The 26,297-nt window shown below is 45.7% G+C and overlaps 1 protein-coding gene across 1 annotated transcript; it reads right to left on the reverse strand.

Annotated features, from left to right (window-relative positions):
- Nucleotides 1–21,089: 21,089 nt before the first annotated feature.
- Nucleotides 21,090–23,497, reverse strand: LOC119450419 (uncharacterized). The gene is given in 2 exon segments (XM_037713859.2): nt 21,090–21,325; nt 21,327–23,497. Coding segments are annotated over 2 exon segments (2,166 nt in total). The 5' UTR covers nt 23,361–23,497; the 3' UTR covers nt 21,090–21,193.
- Between the last annotated feature and the right edge of the window lie 2,800 nt (nt 23,498–26,297).

Here is a 26,297-nt window from a genome sequence, read left to right on the forward strand (position 1 = left end):
TGTTTCTTGCCGAAAATTTCGAAACTGGTAATTTTGCCCCCACCGTCCACGCTGAACACGGTTCCAAGCTGTCGCAGCAAAGTTATCGCCACGGTAAGAAGGTGTTGATGAGTCCCGACGTAACCCGCTAACTGCTTCGCATCCTGCGGTAACTCGAAGCTTTTGCCGTCGATGTTAATTGTGTACCCCAGCTTGAGAGGCTTCGGGAGCGGGACAACCCTGTTGCGAACAGTGACGCTGTTGATTGGTTTGGTGAAATCCGGAAACTTGACTCCCCTTTTCACCAGGTAAGCGAATATGATGGGGAATTGGTTGGGGAAGTTGAGCAACAACTCGAGAGCGGCGTGCACTTCGGCTTTGACGTCCCCCGAAGTCGAAGGTATGATGATGGGCTGGCTGACGTCTGGAAGTACGGTGTCCAACTTCGGAGGGGTGAAGCGAACAGGAGGCGGAGGCCGCGGCTTCGGAGTGCTCTTCTTCCTTCGTCTCGGCCCTCCGAGGCTGTACCTTCGACATCACCAATTCCAGCACGACCTTCGCGAGCTCCGGGAACTTCTTGAGGGCAGTCTCGACTTGATTCTTTACGGTGACCGGCACCCGGACCACTCGGCCGCGGATCTTCATTTCCGTCTTCTTGACGTCCGGTTTGTCCTGCTGCAGCACGAGTGCAATTTCGGCGATGATCTTGGCCCGGGGTCCTTCCTCGGTGGAAACTGTGTTGTTGCTCACGTAGATAACGCGCGTGGCGCTGCAGTGTTTAGGGCACGGGCTCAGGCAGAGGGCCGCCTCAGTCCCCGTCCATAGCAGGAGCAGCGCGGCCACTGGGAGCGTCGAGAGAAACCGCATTGTCGTTATCTCCCCCCGCCAAACACGTCACCGAGAGTCGCTAGCAGTCTAGGCGCGTCTTGAATTTGCTCCGGCTCCTTCACCCAACTCAGTTTTTCCTGCAAAGAGGCAAGCATTGACAGTCTTTCTTATTATTATTGTTATTATTTGTACTACTACTAGTAGTAGTAGTAGTAGTAGTAGTAGTAGTAGTAGTAGTAGTAGTAGTAGTAGAACTAGTGGTAGTAGTAAGTGACGTATCAGTGACGCAGCAGACGTATACGTCTTCTGCCAAAATGTTTGAGGCTTACGTGCAAAAGTGAATTATTTTTATTTTTAGATATTGTTTATTCTGCTCATCCTTCAATAGTTTTAAGGGAAACCTTGCTTTTACCTCAAACAGCATCTACTGTGTACTTTCCTGCGTATTATAGCGTATTTCGAGGGATCTACATTATTAAACCTGGAAGCAGAAAGCCAGTGGCGTCCTCAGTCGGTGTTGACAGCGCGATAGAATGTGTCCGTCACTTGTATATAAAGTGAGATCATGATGCTGTTTGGATAGACATGCGCTGTTCAGATGGTGAATGGTTGTTGCTTGGTGCATTCTATGTAACACTTTGACGTAATTCTTGCATCATTTGGTCTTATCCTGGCATCAATTCAAACTTATAATTTCGCATAATATCCACAAAGTGGTAATTTTTGGAGGCATTAAGGTACCCGGAATCAAATGCATTAATAGTACTGTCTGCCACGATTCCTTTTACACTTCTCAAAAATGCCACTACTTGCTTGACTATCTCTTTCAATTCACTGCAGCTCCAAGTCACGCCGGAGCGGCCAAGCAGACGAAGGCATCGTTTGCACATGCGCGTATGAGCCATCGTTGAGGTCGGAGTTATCGTTTTGTGTAATTTGGGGTATATGTAACTTTCGTAGACTTGGAATAAACCGACAGGAAATGTCCGGGTGCTCCGCTTTTGGTTGCAGCAACCACCGGGAGTCCAGGAAAGCGCTTACCGCAAACCTTCTCAGCTTTGCGGTATCATCCAACTGCATAAATGCCACAATGTGATCGAGATGCTTCTTCCCGCGTTTGCTATGTAGACTGCGGTTTGCCTTGCGCAAACATTGCTACGAGATGCTCAGAAATATGCAGAACCGAGCAAAATGCCACTCGAAGAGCGTCGGAATGCGGGTGGCTGTGTAAAAAAATGTGGTTGATCCCTCTTATATAGGAATCGGTATAGAACACGAAAGTGAAACGTGTCTTCACAGAAGTAGTGTAATGTTTATTGCACATTGATATATAATGTCTATTGGTGTTTTGTGGCTAAAGCGCCCTTAGGCGTTGATGCACCCACGCTGACGCCTGGTGGCACGTCTCCTCCGTCACGACTACCAACGTCGATGACCATGAGCAACCGTCGTGCATATGGAAGCTGCACTACGCTGCACACGCTAGCACAACGCGAAAGACGAAGCACGTAACTGACACACTAATACAACGCGCAAGACAAAGCACGTAACTGAATCGTCACCGAGTCAAATCAGCGCGTCGTAATTGCAGCCTCCGCGATCAACTTCAGAAACATTTTCAGAGCTAATTGCGGAGGCCACGCTCCGCTGTGCTGAGTACGGTGAACGCCACTACCAACGCCACCTAGGTGGCGTTGGTAGTGCTTCTTGATGCCAGCGTCCCTTCGAATGCTGGCATCGAGGCGTCGTAGTGCTGAGACGACCGAAGCGTTCACTGTCGGTGCGCGTTAGTGTCATAATGCAGTACTTCTCTTTTCTGCTCGTAGGCGGCGGCACCGCCCCGAGCAAGAGCGCGGGTACACGGAGGAGTGTTAGATATATAAGGCGCGTCTGTGTAGCGCTCTGCAAATGCGTTTGTGGCGCAATGGGTTAAACGCTCGGCGATCTATCGTCGCGGACCGAGAGGTCGTGGGTTCGCTTCCCAAATTTTGCATGTTTGTGGAACTTTTTCTTCTGGTTTCTTTCTTTGTATTATGTTCTATGACGTATTTCCGTGACGGAAATACGTCAGTGAAGTCTTGGTGGACCCCGGCATAAAACACTTTCGTGTTAAAATAACAATGTAGTAAGGAAACCGCTGCAATGAAGATCTATCGACCTGTCAATGTCCAATACTAAAATATACATTTTCTCGTGTGTTGTTGTTTTTTACTGTTTAAAAAAAAAACGGGAACGTGACCTGGATAACTCTGTTTTAGCATCCCTTTCCTTGTATTGCACTCCTGTATTGCATTCCTATAAAATAGGAATGACGTCACATATGGCGCGTGTCATTGGTGGAAGTCAATCGTTCGATTTAGTGCGGCGAGACTGGGCGAATCACACGGAAAATTCACGGTTTACTGATGATTCCCTCCGGAGCTTCGCCCACTCATCATCATTCACCCCGTGGACATGCGGTGTTTTTTTGAGGCGAGCTCACGGGCTGGGTCGCTGTCGTCTGCTCGACCGTCGTTGTTGCGTCGTTTGCATTGTTCCCGTCGCCCTTTCTCTATTTTGTTTACTACAGGTCAGTAGGGAATAAAATGACTGTTTCCACCACTGAGTATCAAAACTAGATGAAGTAGAGCGTAAAAGCTCCATGCAGCTGCGGTGGGGTCCGCGGCGCAACAAGCGTCTGGCCGGCGTTCCGGCGGCGCGGTGGACAAGCAGTGATAACGACGCGAATTTCGCCGGCAGGAGAATTCCGTTCGTTGTAGACGCCGAATTCCGCAGTTTGAATGTGCCCTAACTTGAGCAGACGACACCAGATGGCGCGGCAAGTGGCGCTGCCAGCTGTGGCGGTTGCTAGGCAACGGCTCAGCTCGCGGTGCAGCCACCGGCCACAGCGAAACCGTGAGAATGCGGCCAATGTATCTCTCCCAACAAAAAAAAAAAAAAAGAGGAGCCGCTGACAGCACTAAGCGCAGCTTTAAAGGTATACAGACACAAAATCTGAAAATTTTACGAAAATGCTGAAAATGAATCCTGAGTGTGTGATTACACCGAAAAGAAGTAGTCACAGCTCATTTTTGAGCCATTTGTGAGCGCGCGCCTCGCCACCGGACCCGCGGGAGTTGGAAGGCGTGACATCACGACACGCTCGTCGGATAGCCAGCCGGCCGGCCGCCGTCCTTCGGATAGGGTTGCCAGATTGGGCTATTAATAGCCAAATTGGGCTACTTTTTACGCGGCTTGGCGTCGAAAATTCCAAGTTGGCTACATGACTATATTTGGGCTATTTTTGTATGAAGGACTTCCGGGTCCCTGGGACCACGTCAGCACTGACAAAATTTGGGAACGCCGGTTTCTGACAACCCAAAGCTCATTGCTGCGAAAAAGTTATGTAGGCAATCTCGAAGGCTGTGTTTTTAGGCAATGTCGGCGTTGAGTGGATGATGTTAAGTCGTCGCTGCCATGTTTACGCGTGTTTCAAGGCTAAGCTCTCTTTTTGTTTTGGTTTCGGCACCGTCTGCTGCCGCTTCACGCGTGGTTCAATAAGAAAACCGTTCTCAAAACTAAGCATGGGCAGGCGAAATGCAGACGTGTATATAAGAAGGAATGGGAGAAGAACCCCTCTTTCAAAGGTAAGTTTTACTTTGTGCGCATATTGGGTTTTAAAAGCGTCTGGTGGTGCGTTGTTTCGGAATGGTGTAAGAAACTCGGCAAATTTCTTACTTTATTACAAAATTTCCGAAATTCATTCCGCATTCGAAGGCAACTATTACATATGCAAAGCCATTCAAAATTTAAAATATTGCAGTTGAGAATGAGGATGATTTAAGGAAGGGTCAAGGTCTTGCGTGAGGCTCACACATGATCGCGAACCTCGGCACAGGCACGAGCGCACTGTCGCACTTCGTACTTGCTGGACGCACTTTGTACTAGCTCGTCGTCTGCCGTTGTCTCAAGATCGGTAGCCACGGCACGGTGCACGTGGAGGACCGCTGCCGTTCCGTCCCCTCTTGCCGTTCTAGTCTTTGTAAACACAACAGATATTGCCGCCCCACCGGCTTTACTAAAGAAAGGATAATCGAATGCGCTATATGATATTTATTGCATTTCCTTTTTGCAGAAGCAAAAACGCACGTGCACGATTTTCACTTAGTGTGACGTAGTGACGGTAACGGAGCGTGCGCCAGCCTGGTCGAGCCGAGTGTGTTCGCGAAGAACGAGTTATCAGAGTGCGCGGGCTAGTTTCCTTTACTGCTGTCTGCCCCGGCGGGCTGACCACTCGTAAAATGAGTATTTTTGGAACGTGAGAATGCTTTCACTAGGTTTAACAAAAGTGGTTGTCTATGATAAAATAACAGGTAACTGAGCAAGAGGTATTTCCTTTTATTGCGATAGAAATTATATGGGGACTCCAAGCGCATTTCTACCGTGGTCGTAGGTCGTCGCAGTGAGGTTGCGTTTAAAGTCCAAACGCGCTAACATCGTCGCCGCGCGCGTACGTGTTCCCGAGTCGAATTACATTTCTTTATTTTTTTCAAGTCACACTGAAGGTAAGGTACACCGCCTCCCTCGGAAATTTGGCAGCACACGCATTCGTGCCTGCATTCATAGAAACTTACGCAGACGTTTTTAGATTGCACGAATCTTGCCAGGGAATCCCTTTAAAAATTTCACAGTTCAACGCTTCGATACTAATACCACCTGGGTTATTGTCAGCGCCATAATCTAGGTGGCAATTGAAACTGTAAGCTTTAATTTAATTCACCTCTTCTGCTACGGGTCAGCAGGTAGTTCCGTTTTTTGCACTCAAAGGCGAATTGCAGTCACAACTGTCCTTTCTTCGCAGGAGGAAAATGCGAGAATATTTCACGTTTTACGTTTCAGTAAAAAAATACTAAATTGAGAGAGAGAAAGAGAGAGAGCGGGATAGAAATAACTTGCTTATTTTATGAGTCAAGCTTAGGAAAGGCATCACTATTCAAAAATGCATTGAGCTCGGGCCGCGTCTTCGGCACTCGATTGTGACCAGCCGAAGCTGATCCTAGAGACTGGAGCTGGCAGTATTTTGCGCGACATTTACAGAAAAATGCCTCGAGTAAAGCGAGGCGTGAACTAAAGTTAGCTCACAACGTGGCTCAGTAAATACTGATAACGTCATGAATCAATCGGAAACAAAATCCTTCGGCTCGTTGTAACAATAAGTGGTGTCCAAATCCACGTCTGAGTGGAAGCTCTCACTAGAATTCTTTGCGCAGATCTTGAGGCCACTGTTGGGCTGGTTGCATGAGGCGGAAGTAGTTTTGGAGCCGGAAACACGCGGTGAACCATCTGCACCATCTGTAAGACACCTGCAGAACATCATCAAACTTTTGGCTATCTTTTTGGCGACTTTTGGGTCACTAAAAATTCGGGTCTGGCTATCTTTGGGCTACATTTTGAGATCATTTGGCTATTTTTTGTTGGGGCCATCTGGCAACCCTACAGGTTCAGAGCGCACCATAGAGTTTCATATTACTATTTAGAAACTCTATGGAGCGCACTGACGCCGCCATCGCGAGCATGGATTCGAGTTCTGGTGCCTCTACCAGCGATGAGTACATGTCTGAAGGCGAGGACCATTCCAACTTGGCAGGAAATATTACCGCTTACGGTTACTAGTCTTCCGCGTCAAGCGACGAAGAAGAGCACGCGGCCGTGGAAGTGCCGGTCAGGTTTTCGCGAACCATAGCGCGAAGATTTCGCTCTGCACCAGACACTTGTGCAAGCATTATTTGTCATTTCCTGTGTAAACTTGCTTTTTCAAGAGCGCACGCAGGCGAGGCAGCTGTGGGGTACTTCAGCACTGCGTGGATCACTCAATAGTTGCTCATGCCGTCGGCGTGAGCAACTGCTGTGAGGTATCAGTACCTCCGAGACACTCACGTCCACTTCGCCAGCCGATCGACAGATGGCAGCACCTGTTTGGCGTTCTGCCCAGTTTTTCCTGATTTTAGCCTGTGGAGAAGCAGAGCTGTGTGTGTGTGTCTGATCTCGTGAGTGGGCGCTCGCTAGCCTTGTATTGTTTTACTATTACTGCCTTCGTGCCCAGCCTCTGGCATCTCGCCCCAACCTCGCCGTCACACTGCTCAAGAAGGCTGCAAGTGATCGAAAACAGTACCGCCATCTTTTCGCTTCCTCTTTTCAAACGCGCCGCTGATCATTTCTTCCTTGCGTTTTCGTGAGAAGAGCGATGGCACAGCGTCAGGCTTTAGGCGTTGCCTTTTGAGCGGCATGCCGAGGCTTTTCAGCACAGCCGGGCTAGTCACATAATCATCGTCGACGAAGCGGTCCGCACAAATGAAGTCATTTTTTGAGGTCTCCAGGCTGGGCGTGATGGCTGACAGGCAGGTATCGAAAGTTTACGCACCTTCTCGTCTCTGGGAAACGTTTGCGACTGCGTGTCACGACCGACGATGCTGTTATAACAGCAATGTCTGGGCATTTCCTTCCGCCGCGTCGAACACGTCAATACCGAGCGACGACCGCCGGAAGGCGCATGTAAGACGCACCACATGCGTGGAGCGCCGACGGGGATAATGTTTCGGACGGACCACGTGCGAAGATCGCCGAAAGGGGTTAAACAAACGCTGCAAGGGACCGACACCCTCGGAAACACTGCGACGGCTGTGGCCGACCTTGGCCGCGCGCGGGGGTGGGTGTTATGACGTCAAATTTCAGCTTCCGCCGGCGGCCGCTTGGAGGCAAGGTGCAACAGAAAATCGCAAAAAAAAAAAACGATGTTCCTCGTTCTTTTTTCCAAATCACCTTGTTGTATTCGTCATTTTCAGCAGTTCAACTTTTGTTTCGACGCAAAAAACCACCCGCCAACTTTTCTGTCCGTATGCCTTTAAGGAGACTACGTTGTCTTGTACCATTATCTTGAAAAGGTTGACTCTTCTTTCGTGGATGAGACAGCTGACGTTGATGAACAAATGAAATTGTTCACGAAAGTCACTGAAAATGACATGCACATACTCGTACTTACAAAAATTCCCCAAAAGTCAAAGCTCCCTCAAATTTTCTAAAGAACTAATAACGGCAATAAAACTGACAGACTGTGCACACAAAAAAGCGGCGTAAACAGGCCCAGATAGGTCGTAACTTGAATTTAGGCGCTGTCGTTGTCCTCACAAATTTTATCATAACAATGATTATTACAACCACATTGGACGTGCATGTTGAAGCCAGCATGACACGTAATTCAATATATGTGAGGAGCTACGTGCACTCTCACGCATCTAAAAAAACGCCGAAGATGTATGTCTGGTTGAAAGAAATTGCGATGTTGTCTCAAACACGGCTGAAGCCTTTGCCGAAAATTTCTGTTCAGCACTTGGTCTAAAAGATGTTTCTACCTCAAGTAACCTTCCTTCTGAGTCTGGTGCGGTGTGTACGCTATGACTCAATGAAGGCATTGTTTTCAAGTTTATGAAACGTCTGAAAGCTTCCCTTTCTTGTGGCGCCGAAAGTATCTCTGCCGCACTACGCAAGACGTATGGAAGCATGCTTGTACCTGTCTTCACTAGCATCTTCAACAGATCCCTAAAGTCTAGTACGTTTCCTAGCGCTCGGAAGGTAGCACAAGTATATAGTGCCCCGTACACAAATTGGATAGTACAAGCGCAGTTACTAACGACCGGCCTATATACAGGGCGTTCAAAATTAAGCTTTATGGTTTTCTTAAAAATTGCTCCTGGGAGGCACGCACAGACCACCTGTGCAAATAAGTTATGTGACAAGTGGGGCACGAAGTGAGATGATAATTATCGCTGTCAGCCGCCCAATTAACTAAAATTGAATAATTAACATTTTGTTGACTGCAGTAATTGGGTACGTTTGTACTGAAAAGTTAGAGGCAGTCGTGTTTCTACACAGTATCAGTTGGAAGAATTCTTCTAGCGTGTCTGTGCTCCGAGATATCCGACTACAAATTTTAATTGTCGTTCGCGTGATTACGCATGCAAGAGAGTTAGGATCGGCGCAAAGATCCCCCTTATGTGACGCAGCTGTTCCGTGCGGCGTTAAAGCCCGTGCCACACGGGCAAAGTAAAGTGCACTTTGAGCGAGTGCACTTCGCGGCTAGTGTCATTCGCAGGCTGCCACACGGGAACGCTTAGTGACACTCACTGCAGAGCGCACTCGCCGGCGATTGTGTTCCGTGAACTCACTTCGCGGTGGCGAAGTGTGTAGCCTCGTTAGCAATGCTTAGAAGATAGATAAAGTGATATTGAAAGAAGAGTCAGGAGTAATTTTTAATAACATTGTTTTAAATTGCTAACGTTTGCTAACGGTTGCTAACGATTGCTAACGACCACGCCGGATAATGATTGCGCAGTTGTTTGGCGGATCGAGTCGTTTTGACTGTTGTTGGTCAAGTTGCCGTCGTTGCCGGCGCTTATAAAGGTGGATGGTAAATGTTGTTTCTAACAATAATAAACTGTTTTCGTGCACACATTTTTATATTAATGAATATATGCTTCCCCATCTGACTCCCGGTCGCCATGGCCATCAATTTGAAAGAACACGTTTCTTTCTCCTGTATACAGTAGCGCACCGCCAAAATGACACAGCGCGCTGAAGTGCACGCGCTCAAAGTGCACTTTACTTTGCCCGTGTGGCACGGCCGGGTATTAGTCTGACAGTGGGGCGGGGGCATTGGCGAAGATGATAACTGCCCCTTCCCCTCTCGGCCGGCGAAATCAAGATATGACAGCGCGGTATGCCGTACCCTGCACCCATGATCCTGTTAAACGCGATAACAGGAGATAATTTTTCGTCACATTTTTGTATTACTTGAGATCGCGCCGGGACATCATCTTGTGAACGCGTTAGCTTCACTACCATCTACTAGAGCGCTTCTGGAATAGCGGTGCCTCTGTACGTATTTCGGCGCTTTCGCGCAACAGGGTCAGTCCATCGTACGAGACAGACCAGGAAGACAATCGTCGATGAAGACTTTGAAATCGACGTTGTCGCGTGCGTAACGTTCATTCCAAAACTCAGCATCCAACAGATTACCGATCAATGTGGTTGCAACGTTGGACACGCGTTGGCACGCAACAGCCGCGTCACATCAGGGAGGAGCTTTGCGCCGATGCTAACTCTCTTGCATGCGTAATCATGCGAACGACAATTAAAATTTGGAGTCGGATATCTCTGAGCACAGACATGACAGCAGAATTCTTCCAAGTGAAACTGTGTAGAAACACGACTGCCTCTAACTTTTGAATACAAACATACGCACTTACTACAGTCAGTAAAAAAGTTCATTATTCAATTTTAGTTAATTCGGCTGCTGACAGCGATATTTATATCTCGCTTTGTGTCACCCTGACCACAAAACTTATTTGCACAGGTGGTCTTCGTGTGCCTCCCAGTGCCTAACTTTAAGAAAACCATAAAGCCGTATCATATTCATGAAATCAATTCACGATTTTCGCCTTCCCAAGGACTGGAAACTTGCCAAGGTAATACCGATGCACGTCCGGCGACATGTCAGCCCCGTCAAACTACAGACCAACTTCTCTCACTTGTACTAGTTGTAAAATTCTTGAACACATTACCTTAAATTTAATAACAAAATATGTCGAAGAAAACAACCTGACCTTGATTTCACAGCATGGTTTCAGAAGTGGATTATCTACAGACACCCAACTTGTCGAGGCAACGCATGACTTTGCGCTAGCCATTGATAAGCACTCACAAACTAATATAACGTTTTCAGACTTCTCAAAGGCCTTTGACCGTGTGTCACATACTAAACTCATCTCTAAACTTATCGATAAACTTGGAAAAAATTTGCCGCATATCTGCTTCCTTCGCTACAAATGACGTCAAAAGACGATAGTCTTCTCCGCCCCTTATACGTAACACCCCCTCTTCTCCTCCCTCCCACCCCTCACGCTCTTCCCTCCCCTCTCACTCCTCCCATGGTGGATGCAACGGAGGTTTTGCTGAATTCAATTCAAATTTCCCGCGTTCCCCCTGCTCTCGCGCCATCGGTTGAGACCTTTTATTACTGTTGGCTTAAAGCCGACTTGTTTTTAACGCATAGCGTCTTTCGGCAATCTTACTACCTAGTTGATTTTTATTTTGTCATCATCATCATCAGCCTATATTTATGTCCACTGTAGGACGAAGGCCTCTCGCTGTGATCTCCAATTAGCCCGGTCTTGCGCTAGCTGATTTCAACTTCCACCTGCAAATTTCCTAACTTCATCCCCTCACCTAGTTTTCTGCCGTCGTCGACTGCGCTTCCCTTCTCTTGGTATCCATTCTGTAACTCTCGTGGTCCACCGGTTATCCATCCTACGCATTACATGGCCTGCCCAGCTCCATTTTTTCCGCTTAATGTCAACTAGAATATCGGCTATCCCCGTTTGCTCTCTGATCCACACCGCACTCTTCCTGTCTTTTAACGTTAGACCTAACATTTTTCGTTCCATCGCTCTTTCTGTGGTCCTTAACTTGTTCTCGAGCTTCTTCGTTAACCTCCAAGTTTCTGTTCCATATGTCAGCACCGGTAGAATGCAATGATAGTAAACTTTTCTTTTCAACGACAGTGGTAAGCTCCCATTCTTCAGGATGTGGCAATGCCTGCCGTATGCACTCTAACCCAATTCTATTCTTCTGTGAATTTCTTTCACGTGATCAGGGTCCCCTGTGAGTAATTGACCTAGATAAACGTACTCCTTTACAGACTCTAGAGGCTGACTGGCGATCCTGAATTCTTGTTCCCTTGCCAGGCTATTGAACATTATGTGCGTCTTCTGCATATTAATCTTCAACCCCACTCTTACACATTCTCGGTGAAGGTCCTCAATCATTTGCTGTAATTCGTCCTAATTGTTGCTGAATAGGAAAATGTCATCTGCAAACTGAAGGTTGCTGAGATATTCGCTTTTGATACTCGCTCCTAAGCCTTCCCAGTCTAAGAGCTTGAATACTTCTAAGCATGTAGAGAATACCATTGGAGAGATTGGGTCTCCTTGCCTGACCCCTTTCTTCATAGGTAACTTTCTACTATTCTTGTGGAGAATCAAGGTTGCTGTGCAGTCCTTGTAGATATTTGCCAAGATACTAACCTGTACTGTACTATACTGCACTGTACTGTACTATACTGACCCGCACAGTACCCAGAGCAGCCAAGCTACTTTCATTCGTAGTAGTGATGTACAGGATACAGTAGCTCCTTCTATAACTAGCGATGAAGTTAGAAGGACCTTAAAAGACATGACCAGGGGTAAAGCTGCTGCACAAGATGGAATAACAGTCGTTTTAATCAAACATGGAGGTGATATCATGCTTGAAAAGCTTGCGGCCCGTTATATACGCAATGCCTCACGACTTCAAGATTTTATTTATTAACGTGAAAACCAGTCCAATGTGTATTCTTAATTAAATGAACGCTGCATATCGCGGTTATGTACATATATTTTGCCTCAAATAGGCCTGACGTTTCCTTTGCGCTGTATAACATTGCCTGTGGCGCCACCCGCTTTCCAATGGCAGCAGTAGGGACGCCTAGTTCGGCCGTTCATCCGCGTTGTGGCGCGCGCAAGCGGACATCCCGCCTATTGTCACTGTAGTAATTCGCTTCTTATAATTACCGCGCAGTGGCGCTAGGTTCGAATCCTATCATATGCAATCATCATCATCAGCCTATGTCAATGTCCACTGCAGGATGAAGGCCTCTCCCTGTGATCTTCAATTACCTCTGTCTTGCGCTAGCTGATTACCACTTGCGCCTGCGAATTTCCCAACTTCATTACCCCTCATTGTTTTCTGCCGTCCTCGACTGCGCTTCCCTACTCTTGGTATCCGTTCTGTAACTCTAATGGTCCACCGGTTATCCATCCTATGCATTACATGGCCTGCCCAGCTCTCTTCCTGTCTCTTAACGTTACTCCTAAGATTTTTCGTTCCATCGCTCTTTGTGCGGTCCTTAACTTGTTCTCGAGCTTCTTTGTTAACCTCCAAGTTTCTGCCCCATATGTTAGCACCGGTAGAGTGCAATTATTGTACACTTTTCTTTTCAACGACAGTGGTAAGCTCCCAGTCAGTATTTGGCAATGCCTGCCATATGCACTCCAACCCAATTTTATGCTTCTGTAGGAGGAGGAGGAGAGAAAGAGAGAAGGCAAGGATGTTAACCAGAAATGCGTCTGGTTGGCTACCCTACTCTGAGGGACGGGAACGAGGGAATAGAAAGATGAGATAGAGAGAGGGGGCGAGGAAGGACACGGTGAGCTCGCGCACGCACGCGGAGGGCCTGAGCAATTAAAGGCGTTCACATAGGCCAGTCGTCCTCAAGTAAGACAACAGTGCCTTCACAGAGTGGATGCACAGTGCCTTCACAGATGGGGACGGTCTTCAAAGAGCACCTGCACGGACAACGGTCGATCGTCAAGCCGTCGCAATGCGTTCGATAATCTTTGTCTTTCCAACAGAAATCGATCGCAGTGACACAATAGATGTTCGATGTTCTCTTCGCTGCCGCAGACTTTCGGTCATTCGAGTCAAAGCACAGTACGCCTTCGTGAAAGCCACTCCCAACTACAGCCGGTATAGAAGCGATGCCTCACGTCGGTGAATCCCGGGTGGAGGTCGGAGTTGGAGCGAAGGGTTCAGTTCGTGTAGCCTGGTGTGCCTTATATTTGGGGTGTTCCACTTAGTTAAAGATAGCTTGCGTGCCAGGTGACGAAGCTGCCTTGCAGCGTCTGTCCTGGTAAATTTCTTTCTCATGATCAGGATCCCCTGTGAGTAATTGACCTAAATAAACGTACTCCTTTACAGCCTCTAGAGGCTGATGGCAATTCTGAATTCTTGTTCCCTTGCCAAGCTATGCAATCATATGGTTCCCATAAATGCATGTGCTACAAGCGTGGGTGTATAGCCTTGTGGTTATGACGCTCGCCTTCGGACCGTGGGTAGCCGGGTTCGAATCCCCCCTCTCCAAGAGCGTTTATTTTATTTATTTACTTATTACTCTCGCTTTCTGTGTGTCTCATTTTCTCTCTCCGCACCTCCTCTCCTCATGCTTGGTTTTGGCCGGGCGGTTGAACCGAGTGACAGGTCGACAAATTTTTTCCCGTTTAGGTAGCCCAAGGAAGACTATCATCTTTATTAACCCGATTGTAGACTGGATTAGAAATTACCTTTCAGATCGCTGCCCGTTCGTGCAATACAATGGACATCGCTCTGACAATGTCAGCGTCCTTTCGGGTGTTCCGCAGGGATCTGTTTTGGCTCCACTCTTGTTTCTGGTATTCATAGACGATATTGTAGAAACAGTTGATGTTAAAATTAGGATATTCGCGGACGAATGCATGCTCTACAGTGAAATTAAAGACCGTAACGATCAAGTAGCCCTCAATAATTCTCTGAACAAAGTAACCCACCGACTGGCAGATGGTAGCTAACACTGAAAAAGCTGTCACAATGACTATAACTAAGAATAAATGTATATTTTCATTCCCATACACTTTTAATGGCGTAACCCTTCAAGCAGTAACTTAATACAAATATTTAGCAGTTTCAATAACGTTTGGCCGTTAGCTGGACAGCGCAATTGCAGCACGTGTAAAAAAAAGCAATGAATAAGTTATTTTTCCTTAAACAAACCCTCCGCAATACAATTCGAGAAACCAAGCACTTTTCATACGTCATGTTTGTCAGACCAATCCTGGAATATGCAAACATAGTGTGGCTCCCGTTCACAAATACAAGTATTTCTGCTCTTGATAGTGTCCAGCGCAAGGTGGTCAGATTCATCTTTAAGCGCTGCAAGCGAACCGATTCACCTACTGAACTTCTACATCGCGCGTGGCTAGCTACACTGCGCGAAAGAGCAAAGATACATCGCCTGAAATGTTTTTATCAGTTGCTGAATGGTCACTACAAAACTAACGCCGTAGCTTTCGTTAACATAAGGGAAAATGGAAAATGCTCCAAAAGCTCAACTCAATTTACATAGAATATTTTTATAATAACAATACGTTTCGTTTTTCTTTTTTCACTCAAGTAATAAGGGAACGCACTTGACCAATTTCATGTAAAGCAGCCAACATTAGAAAAGTTTGTCGAGAAAATTGAAGAATGTATACCGCCTGTGCTCCCACCAAAGTTAAAACGTTTTTGTGCGCCGTTATTAACAGTGAAGCTGTTCTAGCTAACCGTAAAAAAAGTGGTGCCTGCTGTCGCAAAACCTTGCCGAGCTATGACGTCACTGCGTTGCCTAGCAACCACCTCGCGGAGCGGCACGTGCCTCACCTCCTCTCCGTGCCGTGCACATGTTGCCTGGACATGGGACGTTCAGGAGAGGGAAAGAGAAAATTAGAGCGAGATAGAGAGAGAAACAAATTGTAGCAGCAACAACGAGCCCACGCGCAGAACTGCTGCCGACGCCACCCGCGTTGCCTAGTCGCGCATGCGCCGAAGCAGTTGCGATGACCTAACCTCGCGTTGCCTAGTAACCGCCGGCGCAGGTGCGCGCTTGCTTCGCCCGACACAGACACGGCTCCTGTCTACCTGCCTGCGTTTGTGGCATGCCAGGAAGGCTGTCGCTCGTAGGCACCAACGCGTCCAGCGCTAGTCACGCGAAATGTCGCGAAAGGGAAGGTACCTCTGAAAATGATCGCTCGAGAATACCTTCCCTACATGCGTAGTTTAGATAAACCAAGTTAAGACCTAGCAGTAGCAGCCAGTAAGACTTGAGGATTCACACGTTCGCTTTGCCTAAGCTTTGCATGACCGAATGCAAACTTTCCCGATTTTTAGAGAGTTTTTTCTTTATATGTTTTATATGTTTTTCTTTATTTGTTTTTTATATATCGAGAACAATCGTTGTACCTGTATGTTGTCCTTATTGTACACCCACTCCTGTAATATTCGCGCCCCATGGGATTGAAAGTATACCCAAATAAACAAAATACCCGGGAAACACACCATGTGCAATTTTCATACACCCTTCGGGATGATTCAATGCCCAAAGTCGATGAAATGAAAGATCTTGGTGTGTGCTTCGACAAAACACTACGCTTCTCTTCACACGTTAAATATCCGAAACAACGTGCCCTTCGCACTTTTGGTATTGTTTATCGTATATCGCATGACTTCCACCCCCCTGTTGCCTTTCTGAACTTGTATTCTACTGTGTTCCTTCCCCTACTCTAGTTAGAGCATGCCTCTGTATATATAGTTTAGGGCGGTACGTGCAAATCGTATTGTGACCTCATTAAACGGGTCCAGAATAAATTGATATCTATTTTCAAGCACTGCTCTTGCCGATGGCCCTCTGAAACATACATCAACTCACGCGTCTAAAATCAAGACGCATTAAATCAGACCTTCTGTTCCTCTATAAGGAATTACATGGAATGATACACTGTCCAAAGCAATTCTTCTTAATGTGCAATTTTCCGTGCCGCAAACGTGTACCAGGCAGCATTCCGCGTTTTCTGCGCCACCGTGCTACTTTAGAGCTTGTCCTATGGCTCGACTCCAAAAAACATGTAAGTATTCTGCCTTCATTGAACATATTTCAGTGTTCATTTCCCATTTCATGTATATATGTAGATAATCATGTTGTACTATTCACTCCTCTTTACACCACGTCACCATTTTTTCTTTCCCTATTTGTTTCTTTCTTTCTCATTCTTTTGTACATCAAATTTGCCTTCTTCGTACATCATGTCTCGCGCATTACTTTCTAAGTGCACCAGTACGAATGATCCGTAGCTGTTCCTGCGCACTCTAATAACCATTTCAAAGTTTTATTTGTATTATTATTATTATTATTATTATTATTATTATTGTTGTTGTTGTTGTTGTTGTTGTTGTTGTTGTTGTTGTTGTTGTTGTTGTTGTTGTTGTTGTTGTTGTTGTTGTTGTTGTTGTTGTTGTTGTTGTTGTTGTTGTTGTTGTTGTTGTTGTTGTTGTTGTTGTTGTTGTTGTTGTTGTTGTTGTTGTTGTTGTTGTTGTTGTTGTTGTTGTTGTTGTTGTTGTTGTTGTTGTTGTTGTTGTTGTTGTTGTTGTAATCTGGTGTCGTCATCATCGTAACTCCTAAGTGCTCAAGGACAAAGAGCATATAATCGTTTAGAGTGCCCCCTTGAATAATACGCAAAACTCTGAAAGCAGAAAAGAAAACTGCACAATTATTGCCTTCTACCGATACTAACATACGAGGCGGAAACTTGGCAGTTAACAAGTAAGCTTGTAAAAGAGATAACCGCACCGCAAGCAATATAACAAAAAATTATAGGCTAACGTTAAGAGACAGGCACTAAATTGCATGGATTGCAGTGCAAATGGGGATCATCATCATCAGCAGCAGCAGCAGCAGCAGCAGCAGCCTATATTTGTTTCCACTGCAGGACGAAGGCCTCTCCCTGCGGTCTCCAATCACCCTTGTCTTGCGCAAATGGGGATCGCCTATATTTAAGCTGAAGTAAAGAGATAGAAACGTAGTTTGGGAGGCTCTGGTGATGTGTACGGCCGGTGGCCTACTAGAGTTAAAGAATGGGTGCCGATGGGAGGTAAGTGCAGTGTAGGTACGGGCAGAGCGCCAGCTAGTCTAATAAAACTACAGAACGTTGCAGGTATAGGATTGCGTCAGCTGATGCAGGACAGCTGTAATGGGAGATAACTGGGAGAACGCCATTGTCCTGCAGATCACGCAAAAGATGAGGATGATGGCGACGGATGACGGCCGTCGTCCCGACTGCAGCATTCGGCGTTGCATGCGAACTGCGCAAATAGAATGGGTGACGATCCCGGGAGTGGTGGCACCGTCGCAACGGATCGACACAGCGCGAGAAAGAGCCGCACGTGCCACTTGTAGATGCCGACCATTGCCTAACATCCAGTATTTAAATGAAATCGTGTTCTTTTCTCCTTTTCGTGTTCAAGCTCCTTTTCTCGCCCTTTGTTGCCGTTTTCGGCTGCATCTCCTGCTGGTTGGACCAGATTTGCGGAGAAGCACGTTCACGAAATTGATTGATTGATTGATTGATTGATTGATTGATTGATTGATTGATTGATTGATTGATTGATTGATTGATTCTATATAGCTCTGGCAGAAACATCAAAAGCTCTTCGTCGCATTCCTAGTGATCCTTACCATTTGCCAGTCGCGGTAGCTTAATAGCTATGGCGTCGCGCTGCTGAGCTCGAGGTGACGGGTTCGATCCCGGCCGTGGCGGCCGCATTTCAATCATGGCGAAATGTAAAAATGCTCGTGTACTTAAATTTATGCACACACTAACAAACCGCCGGTGGTCAAAATTTATCCAGTGTCGCGTACCTCATAATCAGATACTGGTTATCACCCGTGAAACGCAATACTAATTAAATTTTAACCCTTCCCATTTAAAACGCCCAGAAATCTGCAATTTCCTTAGACTTCACGTTTCCCAACTCCTTTTGGTTGTTTACTTTAGCTATTTATCGTAGGCAGGAATTGGAATTACACAGCACTGCATTGCTTGACAAGATGTTGCAAGATTGTATCTTTCACAATGATACAAGGTCCGTCCGAAACACTTTATTTCGATTGATAATACATGGCCGAATTAGTCTTTGCATAAATGTGCACGATAACACCTACATAGCCACGGGAGTGGCGAAACCATCACATAATCTTGTTCTTTGTCTCTGCGCGGCCGTTGATGAGTAATGATCATTGCAGTCCTGACCATAAACCTTCTCGTGCTAACTTGCATTATAACAAAATGTGGACATCATTTATGGCCTCACCCGATCATGCTAACGCTTAGAAGCCAGGTGGCTCGCAACTCGAACACGTTATGCAGTTCACACACCTACGTCAAACTCGCAAACGGTGTTGAATCTTCCTGCGGAAGTGTCGTGCACGTGACAATTATGTTCGGCTTCTTTCACCACCATCGAGATAACACAGAGCGTTAGCGCTCATATTCCTGACGTTAGACGAGAGAGCCGACATACTGCGAACAAAACAACGACCTCTACAAAGGTGTAGCACCAGTCACAGGCACGTCACATTTATCGCGTTTCATTTAGAGAGCGCTTCGCGATTCGAACGATGACCCACTATTGTGGCCTTGTGACCGTGCGTCCAGGCCACGACTTAAGAGGACTTGCTCCCTGCCACAACTGTCTGAGCCTTCTTTTTCAGCTTGTGTATTTTTAGTACCCAAAAATAGTTTTTTCATATATGTATATATATATATATATATATATATATACTTGTTTGTTTGTTTTATTCACAATAACTATAACTGGACGACTATACGTATATGAGTCAAACATGTCCTTATTATGCCTCTTGCACATGAAATGAAATCCGTCACTTATATTTTTTCGTGTTCATTGTCATCGAGACAAGCACGTTCTTTATTTCTGTAACTTGGAAAACGTTTGACCTTGTACAAAGAACTCAGTAATGAACGATGCACTCGACTATGTGCGAGAGGTTTTAAGACATCGCTGAATTGTGTTTATTTATCATCGCTGTGTGCAACTTTCAATAAATTCCCTGTCGAGGTCATTGTACGCGAACAGCTCAGCTGCCGCGTTACTGTAGCACTAAAATAAAACGTTAAAAAATAATTTTATATTGTGTCAAACTAAGGGAATTGCGTATTAAGGTAATGCCAGCTAAAAGGTGAAATTGCCCCAATCTCAGCCATGTTGAATTCCAGGCTCTAAAAGATGTGATCAAAGCCGTCCGCTGTCCGCCCACCGTCGCTTTGAGCTGATTCGCTTATCGGTGCTAACCTGGGAGACGATAAACAGACTTAGCAAAACGTTCAGACTTTGAATTCACAGGTTTTTGTGTGCAAGCACGTGGTCAGCGTAGTTGTAGTTGTCTGTTAAGTGTGGGCTTGCGACCGGTGGTAATGTACAATACAGAAAACAGCACAATATGTACTGACGAGTGAGAGGACAGTACAAGGACCCTTTATCAGTCGCGCATGTCTTCTGCACTGCCTTCAGTATGAACAAAATAGCTCAAGCAAACACCATACCGAACTTGATTTCCCGCACAAGGAGCTCACTCTCTCCGTGCCTTTTTTAAAACTCTTCCTGGCCTACGCCGCTCATTGTGGCTCCTACAATTTTTCGCATGACAAACACTCTCACATACTGTACTCGCGTAACCGGTCTCCTATCTTCCTGACTTCTTGCTTCATTCTAGACCAAGAGATATTCTCTACGGAGATGCGTATGCCGGTTCACCTGCCATTACGTATGCCGGAATTGGTGGCTACAGAATGGCCATAGGCCATATCGTGCTGAAGACGCTGATTCTCGTCAGATCACCGAAACAAAGCAGCACCGAACTGGGTCAGCCCTTGGACCGGAGGCCACATGGTAGCGCTGGGTGCTGATAGTTCAACCATGAACAGTGCTCTTTAAGCGACAGAATTACGTATACATATCGGCAGCGGATTGTCTACCATAATTAGCAATCAGACTGCACGCTCTTGTTCGCTCTTGTAGGGCCCTTGTACATTATAGTAGCAACACAATGGCATCCAGTTCTGCAATGTAAGTGTTCTGCACCCCCCCCCCCTCCTTCGTTTACGGTATAGGTGCTCACTAAGAACGTATTAGTTTAGTAGATTACGAAGATCGATCAATCAGAAATCTGTGCGCGTCGGCAAGATAGCTCCGGGCCCACATCCTGCAGCATCCGCATGATGTGAGCCCGGAGTATTTCATTTTACTGCGCTTCCTCTATGTACCACGGGCCCATCAAGGTGTCTCTTTCGTCGCCTCGGAGGTGCCTGCGGCTTCCGTTTTCGTAAGTTCTCTATCATTTATATAGACAACGTTATTGCTCGCTCTCCATTTTCCTTCCTTCATAGGATTGTTGGCTGTGTGGCGCAGCTGAATAAAACGTCATCCTGCCCATGCGTACTGCTTGAACGAGTGCCGGAGACTGGGCAGTAATGTAGTTTTGTTGGTGTGCCTTTATAGAGGGAGCTTTCGTAGGCTTTTCCCAACCTCTATTGGCCCCTTAGTACACTTTACCATAGAAATGTACGCTTTACATAGTACACTTTACCATAGAAGCTGAACGATCAAATAAATCAAGCACAAAATGGCGAAGGTACACCGTACATACAAAGATTCCGCTCACTCTGCATGGTAATCGTCTTCGGGTCTGTTAATGTTGTTTCGGGTGGCATTTAAGGACGGCAGTGGTCCTTCCCATTGTGCGTGTACGTGTCTGTGGTCCCACTCAGGAAATAATAAGACGTAAGTAAGTGCGACTTGTTTATTGAACAGAGGAAAAGGGTGCGCTTTCTTGTGGAGCGCGCCCGTAGCGGCCGTCCACTGATACGAGTAATCATACGGCCTGGAACGGCTATCCCTTGACGCTGCCAGACTTCAGGTCTACCTCGTATCTGACGCTGTTAAATAGTATGGATACCCTGCTGCCTTCCTTTTTGACTTCTACGTCGAAAGCTTTGAGTTGTTCTATAACCTTTCTGACTTCAGTTCGGTCCTGAGCTGCGTATGTCTTTCACGAGTCGCATCAAATCTTTGGGCACGTGGTAAGCGGTTGTGCCGTAAGTCACCATTATACGTATTTCCATGCCGAGCTTGATTATCTGGGCCCCCTTCTGGATTGAGCGCATCGCGCCGTCGTCATCGTTGATGAGCATGAAGCCAGCCACTTTTAGCGCCTTCAGAAAATCGAAGCCCATTTTTTTATCTTTTTGCTTGGAATGCACCAATTCAACCATTTTTGTAGTGTCCCTCGGTAGCAAGAACTTCTGACCTCGAATCACAACAGTGGTCATCGGCTCCGCCTTGACCTTGACCTGTTTCCCGTTGAACGAGATTGCGATGACAATACCATTGGAATCACGCACCGGGATGACTCCGTAGCGGGTGTACAAAATGAACAGGATCTTGCTAGGCATGCCTTTCTTTTCGAGAACAGTGACTAGCTTGCCAAGGTCGCGGGGTATAACGTAAACTTTGTCATCCAGCTTGAAACGCAGGTCGATGGAAACCGGGAACGGAATTTTGACTTTGTTGATGATGATGCCAACGATGACACCAGTTTTTTCATCAACTTCAATAGGGACGCCCTTTTCCTGCAAAGCCGCGATCAGTGCACCCACACTGAAGCCCTCCGCCTTCTTGAATATGGTCTCGAGGTCAGCTGGAATGTCATATTTCTTCTTTTCAATCGTGATGGTCACACCGCGCACTGTGTTCACGTTGTATGTTGCATTACGGTAAAGCGCCTGGGTGAAGCCCGCTCCTTTCTTGACGAATTTCACGCCGAACGCTTCTAACAACATCTGGATTTTGAAGAACGCACTGGGATTGTTCTTGACAGCTGCCAGAATCGAGTTTATGTCTTTCGGTAAGCCAAACCTCCTGTTCTCAATGGAGATGGTTGTGGTTATGGCACTCTGAAAGTGGTACATGATGTTGAATATACTGAAGCCGGTAATCCTTCCCATGCCGTCAACGGGGAAGGACGCTCCAAGCTGGCGAAGAAACACCGCTACCGCACTGAACTGATCCATGTGGTGGGAAAGGTAAATGGCAAGCCCCTTCGCATCTTTCGGTAGGTTAAAGGACATATTGTCGACTGTAAAGGCGTAGCTTACCACAAATGGCCTGGGAAGTTGTACAACACTCTGACCCCAAGTGACCTGGTAGATTGGCCCAGTGAGGCTGGGGAACGTTATGCCGAGTTGCAGCAGCATGGGGTAAATGACGGCGAAGTAGTTGGGCTGGCTCATCATATATCCAAGCATGATGAGCACCTTGGTGTCGACACCAATTCCAGCTGTGATTGAATTACTGCGGTCGCCTGGGTTGGGCATGTTCATAGCCGGAACATGAATCACGCGGCCGGGTTTGTTCGTGCTTGTTGGCTTCTTGACCACCTTCGGAGTGTCCCTCTTAGTCTTCTTCGTAGTGGTGGTTTTAATTGTTCGTTTAGTCGTTGCTCTGCGCTTTTTTGTGGTAGTGGTGGTTCTAACTGTTCGTTTAGTCGTTGCTCTGAGCTTTTTTGTGGTAGTGGCGGTTCTAACTGTTCGTTTAGTCGTTGCGCTGCGCTTCGTCGTGGGCCTCTTCGTTCTCTTCGTCGTCGTCGTGGTCTTAACGACAAGCTTACTAGACGGTGGCGCGGTCCTTTTGATTTTCTGGCTCTTGGCTTCACCCTTGATCATTTCGATCAGCACCGCCAGCAAATCTGGGTACTTTTTCACAACGAGACTGAGCGAGAACTTCAAGGATGCCGGCACCTTCACCTTTTGGTCGCCGAGCTTCACTATCACAAGAGTTCCATTCCAGGAAGCCTTACGAAGATCACTCCTTATGCGGATCAGGACACCCCCCTTCTCTTTATTCAAAGTCTGGAGCGATCCGTCTGGCATAAAGATACCGATGCTGCCCGAACAGTGCGCAGGGCAGGGCATCACGTTGTTGCATAGGCCTGTCTCAATCATTGCCCACAGCACTAGCAACGAGGCCGCCGGAAAAATGGTGAGCGAACGCATCATCATCCGTGGTCACGGTATACCGGTCAGGGTCGTGACAGGTTGGTGGCTCTGGTTGTTCGTGTTCCTTCTTTCCTTCCTTCCTGCGCGTCATTAAATGGACACTATAGGGAAGCAATAAATGAATGCTGAATAGTAGATTGTTACTTTGAAAATCACTCGTAGTTTCTTCTGCGACAAAAAAAAAGTATCTTTTTAGCTGAGAAACAAATACCGACCTTTCATTTATTTTAACCTCTCGCCCCCATGGTCAAACTAATGACGCTGCCGTGGGACGTCGAAGCTATCGCTATATGTTTTTGCAATTAGGATTTCTTTCTGTTTCTTTGTGCTAGGTTTTTATCAGTATTATTATTATTATTATTATTATTATTATTATTATTATTATTATTATTATTATTATTATTATTATTATTATTATTATTATTATTATTATTATTATTATTATTATTATTATTATTATTATTATTATTATTATTATTATATGTCATTCTGCCTGCAAATCTTAGTACAATGATCAAAATAAACACATTGAACGTGTAGAAGCTAGCATGACACGTAATTCAAAATATTTTTGGAGCTACGTGCGCTCTCACTCCTCTAAAAAGAGCGCTGAAGATGTATGTCTTCTTGAAGAAAATTGCGATGCTTTCACGAACACTGCTGAAGCCTTTGCCGAAAATTTCTCTTCCACATTTGCTGCAAAAGATGCTTCTACCTGAAGTAACCTTGCTTTCTTAGTCTTGTGCGGTATGTACGCTGGGACTCAATGAAGACATAGTTTTAAAGTTTATGAAGCTCCTCAAAGCTTCCCTTTCTTGTGAAAGTACCCCTTCCGCACTGTACTTAACGCGTATGAGCACGTATTTCTCGGCATGCTTGTACCTGTTTTTACAAGCACCTTTAACAGTTCCCTGAAGTCTTGTACATTTTCTAGCACTTGGAAGGTAGCACAGGTAGTGCCCGTACACAAATCGGATACTACAAATGCAATTACCAACTACCGGCCTTTCTATAACATCTCCATGGTCATCATCATCAGCCTATATTTATGTCCACTGCAGGACGAAGGCCTCTCCCTGCGATCTCCAATTACCCCTGTCTTGCGCTAGCGTATTCCAACTTGCGCCCGCAAATTTCCTAACTTCAACACACCACCTGGTTTTCTGCCGCCCTCGACTGCGCTTCCCATCTCTTGTTATCCATTCTGTAACCCTAATGGTCCACCGGTTATCCATCTTACGCATTACATCACCTGCCCAGCTCCATTTCTTCCGCTTAATGTCAACTACAATATCGGCTATCCCCGTTTGTTCTCTGATCCACACCGCTCTTTTCCTGTCTCTTAACGTTAGTTCTAAGATTTTTCTATATATAATATCTGCGTTGCGTCAGAAGTGGTTGAATCTTTATTGCATTACCTACTTTCCGTTCGTGCAAAGAACATTTTGATATATGAACAGTGCGGCTTTGTATCAGGGTACTCAACAACAACGAACTTGGTCGCATTAAAGACCCATGCTTCCAGTGTGGTAAATAACAGGGGCCAATTAGGTGCTATTCACTTTAACCGAAGTAAAACATTTGATGTAGTTCTTCATGAGCTCTTTATTACAGAGCTCCCACAAATGGGCATAATAGCTTCTTCCATTAGTGTCCTGGTATCTAATCACCTAAGCAATATATCGTCCTTCGTCGGCGTTAATGGGCAGAGATCGGTTAGCTTTGAGGTTACTAGCGGAGTTCCTCAATGATCATTTCTTGGCCCTCTTCTCTTTCTATTGGTCATAAATAATATTTCGTCAGCAATCTGACACTCTTCATTTCTTCTATATGCTGATGATTTAAAGCTAATTGAGGCTGTCAAAATGTTCGCGACTGAATTGACCTTAAAAAAGACAATTTAATGCGTATGTATTCTTTGGTGAACACCCCAGCAAAATATGTCCATCCAGTGACGCCTTATATCTGCAAAATAAATGCATAATGGGTCATGTTAACACATGTAATCGTTATAATAGTCAACCAGTAGATGAATGGTAGTGATGGATAGACACGCATAAGTTAGCGAAATAAGTAAGCAAGAGCGAAGTAGTAGCCGAGCCAAAGAATGCTTGCGCATTAGAAGGCTATTCTCAGAATTTCTACAGCAATTTTTCCCTCAAATTGGTACAGAAACAATAAGCTATTCTTAAATACTTGCAAAACTATGCTATTACGTTTTACCCGGAAAACACACCTTCGGTTTCTTTTCAAATTCCTTCACGTTATTCTCAGCTGTACCGAACTCTTCACTAGTATATGTTTCGCGTCCCGCGCAAAGCCACCAGAGAACATAGGCGTTTCAATATCCCTGCCTGTCGGCACCAACACTCAACCGTCCACAGAATACTGAGAAAGCTTACTTTGATGATCTCAATATTTTTCATCCCTCACTGTCATTGTTATTTTCCGAGCTTTGCGTTGTTGTGTCATAGTTTCACCCATTGTTCCACTGCTCTTCTCCTCCCTTTCCTTGTGTGCTTATTTTGTGCTGTGTTGCTCTATGCACACTTTCTTTTCAAAATTGTTCTTTTGATTTCACCGTTTTGTTTTTGCATATATTCACCTGCTGTTTTCTTATATGTGTTTTTTTTTAGTTTATACTTGCGCCAGCACTCAGACCTTAGGGTTGTTCCAGGGCACGGTAAATAAATTATATTATTATTATTATTATTATTATTATTATTATTATTATTATTATTATTATTATTATTATTATTATTATTATTATTATTATTATTATTATTATTATTATTATTATTATTATTTGCGCCTGCTTGGCTCAAATAGTGTAGTAGTTTCTGCAGTATGGTGGCAAATGTGTCTACAGTATATAAAACTTTTCATATCAACGATAGCCCCTGTGATCCGTAGGCTTCAGTTACAATGCCTAGAACAGTT

This window comes from Dermacentor silvarum, chromosome 4, assembly GCF_013339745.2.
Source record: "Dermacentor silvarum isolate Dsil-2018 chromosome 4, BIME_Dsil_1.4, whole genome shotgun sequence".
NCBI classification, from domain to species: domain Eukaryota; kingdom Metazoa; phylum Arthropoda; class Arachnida; order Ixodida; family Ixodidae; genus Dermacentor; species Dermacentor silvarum.